The 5,441-nt window shown below is 32.2% G+C and overlaps 1 protein-coding gene and 1 pseudogene across 1 annotated transcript in view; both read right to left on the bottom strand.

Annotated features, from left to right (window-relative positions):
* Positions 1-5,441, bottom strand: part of GYS2 (glycogen synthase 2) — a 41,226-nt gene that overhangs the window by 13,112 nt on the left and 22,673 nt on the right. Inside the window, exons 6-10 of the mRNA XM_011381596.2 lie at positions 3,452-3,507; positions 3,210-3,316; positions 2,507-2,566; positions 1,530-1,608; positions 452-565 (exon numbers count right to left, since the gene is read on the bottom strand). Coding sequence (XP_011379898.1) covers positions 452-565; positions 1,530-1,608; positions 2,507-2,566; positions 3,210-3,316; positions 3,452-3,507 — 416 coding nt within the window. The remainder of the gene's footprint in view (positions 1-451; positions 566-1,529; positions 1,609-2,506; positions 2,567-3,209; positions 3,317-3,451; positions 3,508-5,441) is intronic.
* LOC111732331 lies at positions 1,159-1,296 on the bottom strand (annotated as a pseudogene).

Below are 5,441 nucleotides of genomic sequence, written 5' to 3'. Positions count from 1 at the left end.
TAATTCAATGTGATAATTCCTATAATTGTAATAGATATAAAGTATCTTGGGAATGCAGATAAGGAAACAATTGTTCTGTCTGCAGTAGATAAATGTATATTAAGGAAAAATGCAAAGAAGAGATTACTCTTAGGTTGGATCCCAAAAGAAGAGTTAGAATGGCTGAGATAAGTGTATTTCAGAAAGAGAAGATAACATTAACAAAGACACGGGGGTATGAAAATGTTTAATAAAGTTCTTGTCCATTAGATCAGGAAAGCAAATTTTGTTCAAAGCTTTCAATTTCAAGAGACCTTCCAGCCACAGTCTTACCCAAGGCAATTCATTTTCTTTAGAAATATAAAAAATGTTTTTGATAGATGTTAAAACAATTAAAGGAGGCTTCTAATACATTCTCAATAAATATATTCTATTTTATTTTGAAGCGACCCACATAAATGATTAGTTCTACCTTGACTCTATCTGTGCGGCCGTTGAAAAGTCCGATCCGTCTTATGGTGCTGAGGATGGGATCAGTGGAGTCATCAATCATGTTGTGAGTTGTCACTGGAGGTAAAGACTGTCGCTGAAGTAATAGAAGAAAATGTCAATTGTGGAAAGAATTAATGCGTGACTAATTTCAACAATAGGTCACTGGCGACATGTCATCCAACCTTTTTGCCTTAAGTCTTTTGAGATGACACTAATGATGATGAATAAGTTTTCTGTGTTTCAGAGGAGGATAATGGGTTGAAGGACTTTCTTCAGATATTGTGAACACATGATACTTTTGTTTTTTTACTTGCAACCATTATATGACAGGCCAAACTTCTTGCCTGCTTCTGGGACTTATTTGGAATAGGGTGTCCTGAAATCTTGACTCAAGATGAGCTAATCTCCTGGATCCTTTTAGACATCCAGGGGCTATCCTCTGGTGCCTAATGTCTCCACTATTTTGACGAGATTTTGGAGTATGCCTAAAGAACACTTATCTTTCCTTCTTAGCAATAATTCTTCTTGACTGAGAAACAAGTTACCTTTTCTCTATGGCACTCAAAATTCTATGTTTTTTGAAAATTTTACGTTTTTGTTGTCATTGCAATATACAAAGTTTTTCAATTGGATATATTGGTTCCAAATGAATGTGTGTGTGTGTGTGTGTGTGTGTGTGTGTGTCCAGGGAGGGTGCAAATGCAGTCCTCTTTTACCACAAATTATGTGGGAATTTCCCACATTTAGGGATATCGCAGGGATCAGGGTGAGCCTCACCTTGAGAAAACCACCTTTGTGACCATATTTCCCCGGCCAGGTAAATATTGAATGAATTTTTTAATTGGATATGAAAACAAGTTCCATGTGATTTTTAAAAGGAGCTCTAAAAAGCACTCATAAAAGAGAACATACAAAGTTGTCATTTAGGTGACTATATAAGAAAGACTTTCTAGCTTTTGGGTTTAAAAGTTTCCCAAATTAGCCCATTTCAATAATTTAAAATGTTGACCTAAACCGAGTTTAACAATTATGAGAAGTGGTAGGCACTGTTTTATTACCTGAGTTGAAAAGATGGCTCTTTTCATAATTGTTAGATCATCTCGATCCAAAATATTGTTCATGTCAGGAATTTCTCCTCTGTGGGGAAACATTAATAATAAAAATAAAAATAACTGGCACTAATTTCATTCTTTCTATATATCACTGTTCTAATCAGTTTAAAAATAAATGTAAAGCAAACAATTTCCTAATGAAGTTCACAGACAAATTTCTAAAGTGTAAATAAGCATGATAAAAGAACACATTTGATAGTGTAAAAGAAAATTGAAAAAAATTTTTTAAAACATTGATGTTGACCATCAGGGGGATACTATCATTATACTTTGCCTGCTCCTTAGTACTGTGTTCCAAAGTGATGTACCTTGTCCATTTATAAGTTGATATTTTTACTGATAAAAAGAAATGATGCTCACCTGTCACCGGGTCAGGAAACAACACAGCTTTCTCTTCGGATCATAGCAAAATCCATATATTTTATATTACATTTAATTTGATTTCATTATTTAGATTTTATTATTTATACATGTATATATTTTATTTATTTTATTATTTTTAAAATACATAAAGTTTATTATTTATTAAGTAAATACATGTTGACATTAATTGATGTTAATTAATAAATATGTTAATTTAATATATACATAAGTATGTATTTAATATATATTAAGTCAATATATATTTAGACTTAAACTCTCATGACCTCTCCCTCAGCTTCTATTTGGCATAGTAACCCCAATGAGATTCCCATTAAATTAGAATCTATCTTAATACATAAATACTTTCTTACTGTATAACCTGTTTATAAGTATTTCTCAGATGAAGGATAAAAGAACACCTGCTCAAATGATACAGCACATCTTCAAAGGTTAGTAATTCCTTTATGTTTGAAACAAAATAAATACATTATAGTATCCAAATTGCTGTTTGAATAGTGACACCTCAAATGTTTGATGTGTTAAGTATTCAAAGCACCTACCTTAATAATGCATCATAGAGTTTCTTTCCAAACTTTTCCTTCACTGAATGTGCAGTGTCCCTGTGTAAACAGAAAGATTTATAATTTAAAAAGAGTCACATTTTAAAATCTTTATTTTTCATAACAAAGCTGTTGTTTTGTCAGTGTATACTTTTGTATTGCCTCTTCAATTATTTTCCTATTTGCCAACTCATCTCGAGTTAAAATCTCCAGAGCTGAGGCAGCAGAACACTCTGACCAGCCTACAGAGCTTAACATTTTTTTTGCTTGATGATATTCAGAAGAGGGCAGAGGGCTGGAAGGTGGAGGTAGAGATGCAACAAGATTGGGAGTGTGTTGATAATTATTGAATCTGGGCTATGGGCATGTAGGAGGCCATATTATTAGTAAATAATTTCTTTACTTTGCCATATGTTTTTATATTTCCACAATAATTTTTTTTTTTTAATTCAACCCATCTTCAACGATTTTTACAGAGGCTTTATTATTCCACGGTAGCTCGTTCCAAAATTTTTATAGTAGCAGTTTTATAGGCATTATATAATCCAACATAGTAGCCCAGTGAGGAGAGAACCAGGTAGTATTTGCGCCATAATAATCTTAAGGGGAAAAAAAATAGTTCAAGGAGATATAACACAAATCACACACATAAAAAATCCCTTTACACTTATTGTTCAAGAACATTCTCAAGACATGAGATTACCATAGCTGTTTTCGTACTGCCTGGCCTTTCAGGGTTTCCACATTGAAATTATTTGTCTGGGCAGGCATGATGAAAAACACCACCACTGTGATGTCACTTTTATGCATCTAACAAGAGATCAGAACACACAACAGAGTCAATGACCAAAGATAAAATAAAATGTGTGACAAATGGACCTTAAACTTTGCAAAGATAGCGTTTTAAAATGCCTTTAGATAAAAACAGTACTTTTTATGACTCACAGAGAAATTACACCCACTATACTGAGGCTCTTTTAGAAGTTTTAATATAAATTGGGCTTTCAATAGAGGTTTATCAAGTAATAATTTAAAAATTCAGACATAAAATATTTTCATAACATCAATCACCTAAAATATATAGCATTGATATTGATATCACTGTGCTTTTCGGTGGTTAAAAAAGGTAACATAAATGTGAGCTAACTTTACAAGGCCAAAATTCATTCTTTAAATTTTCAGATTGGAAAGTTAATGAGGATTTAGTTTTGGTTTATTCTATTCTTTTTCCTAGCTTATACACATTGATTGGCACAATTGATTATTTACTTTCTTCTGTAAAATGTTATGATATTACATTTTAATTTTTTAGACCTAAAGTAAAGAAAGTAGCATGTGTGTAGCACTTTTGGTGTGACAGACAGTGTACTGGGTACTTTGAATGCATAATTTAACACTTTCCTTGTAATAACTGTACACTATAGATATCACTCTCCTTGTTTTACTAATGTAGAAAGAGAGATTCAATACAGGAAGGAGTCTGACTTTGTATAACAGATTATTGGCAAAGCTGGGATTCAAACTGGTGGGTTTTTTTACTCTAAAAATCTATGGTTTTCTTTTTCTTCTTCCCACAAGTACCATTGGCCAAGCTTCTCTCAGAAGGAAATGATATATCAAATAGCTATGGAAAAGAAAGCATAAACTCACTTAAAACTGTGAGCAGATGAATACTCATGTATCTCCTGAGTGTGGAACACTTTACCATCTAATCTGTGTTCTCTGCACTCTAGGGCCTGACAATCTATTCAAAAGTCTACAGAAGTCATAGAATAAGAAACTCACTCCCGGAGGAGACAATGTACTGTTAAAGAACAAATATATCATATGGAAAGAGAATGCTTTCTTTTCATTTCTCCAAGAACTATAATTAACTTTTTCTTCACATCGAAAACCAAAGTGAATACTTAATAAATGTATGGATAAACTGAAGAATGTCCATATACATGATACATGTTTGATATAGTTTTGAGTCCATCTATAAAGCTTGTTGAATAGATACATACTATGAAATGTGATGAAACAAGGTTTAAATAACATAGTATTTTTAAGTGCCATTCCTACCAGAGCCCAGCTGACTTGCCAGGAGGCAAAGCCTTCAAAGAGAGCCTGCCCACCTCAAAGGGAAAATCTTTTTTTTTTTTTTTTTTTTTTTTTTGCATCAAAATGTAAGTAACAGTTTTATTTGCAACAACTCAAAACTGGAAACAACACAAATACCCACAAACAGATGAATGGATAAACAAACAGTGGTATATATACAGGATATCACACTTCTTCTCAGCAATATAAAAAGAATGAACAACTCATATAAGCACCGAAGATGAATCTCAAAATGAATATGCTCCATGCGGGTACCCAGGAGGAAAAAGAGTAAACACCTCATGACTTCAATTACATAAAATTCTAGAAAATATACACTTATCTGCTGTTAAAGAAGCTATGTTACTTAAAATAAGATTTCAATAACAGATTTATGTTATAATAAGATTATTTCAGCTTATTCTGGAATAATCTTTAGATCTTCAATCCTATTTTGTAGACTTGGGTTTTTATTAATGTATTTCTTATTAATGTGATATATGTAAATCTTCTAGTATACTTGCTACAATGTCTGCTCTAAGAAAAAATAAATCTATGTCCAAGAAATAAAAATTTATTGGAGAGCAGTATAGAGCTCAGGAAAGTTTGATTGTCTCAATATTGCAATGAGACTAAATTTTACACTGGTTTCCTGTGAGTTACTGTTATTTAGTCTATATTTTTATGTGATTAGATTATAATATAAGCCAATAACTTTAATCAATAGCTTGACATGCTACTATTGTCTATAGTTGCTTCTATTGGCACAGGTTTGGGTTTGTTGTTGTTGTTGTTGTTGTTGTTGTTGTTGTTTGTCTCTTGTTTTTGCTTAATTAGTTAGGGACCTATTTTA

This window comes from Pteropus vampyrus, unplaced genomic scaffold (genome assembly GCF_000151845.1).
Source record: "Pteropus vampyrus isolate Shadow unplaced genomic scaffold, Pvam_2.0 Scaffold444, whole genome shotgun sequence".
NCBI classification, from domain to species: domain Eukaryota; kingdom Metazoa; phylum Chordata; class Mammalia; order Chiroptera; family Pteropodidae; genus Pteropus; species Pteropus vampyrus.
Note: the sequence above shows the minus strand (reverse complement) of the source record. Positions and strands in the feature narration are given on the sequence as shown.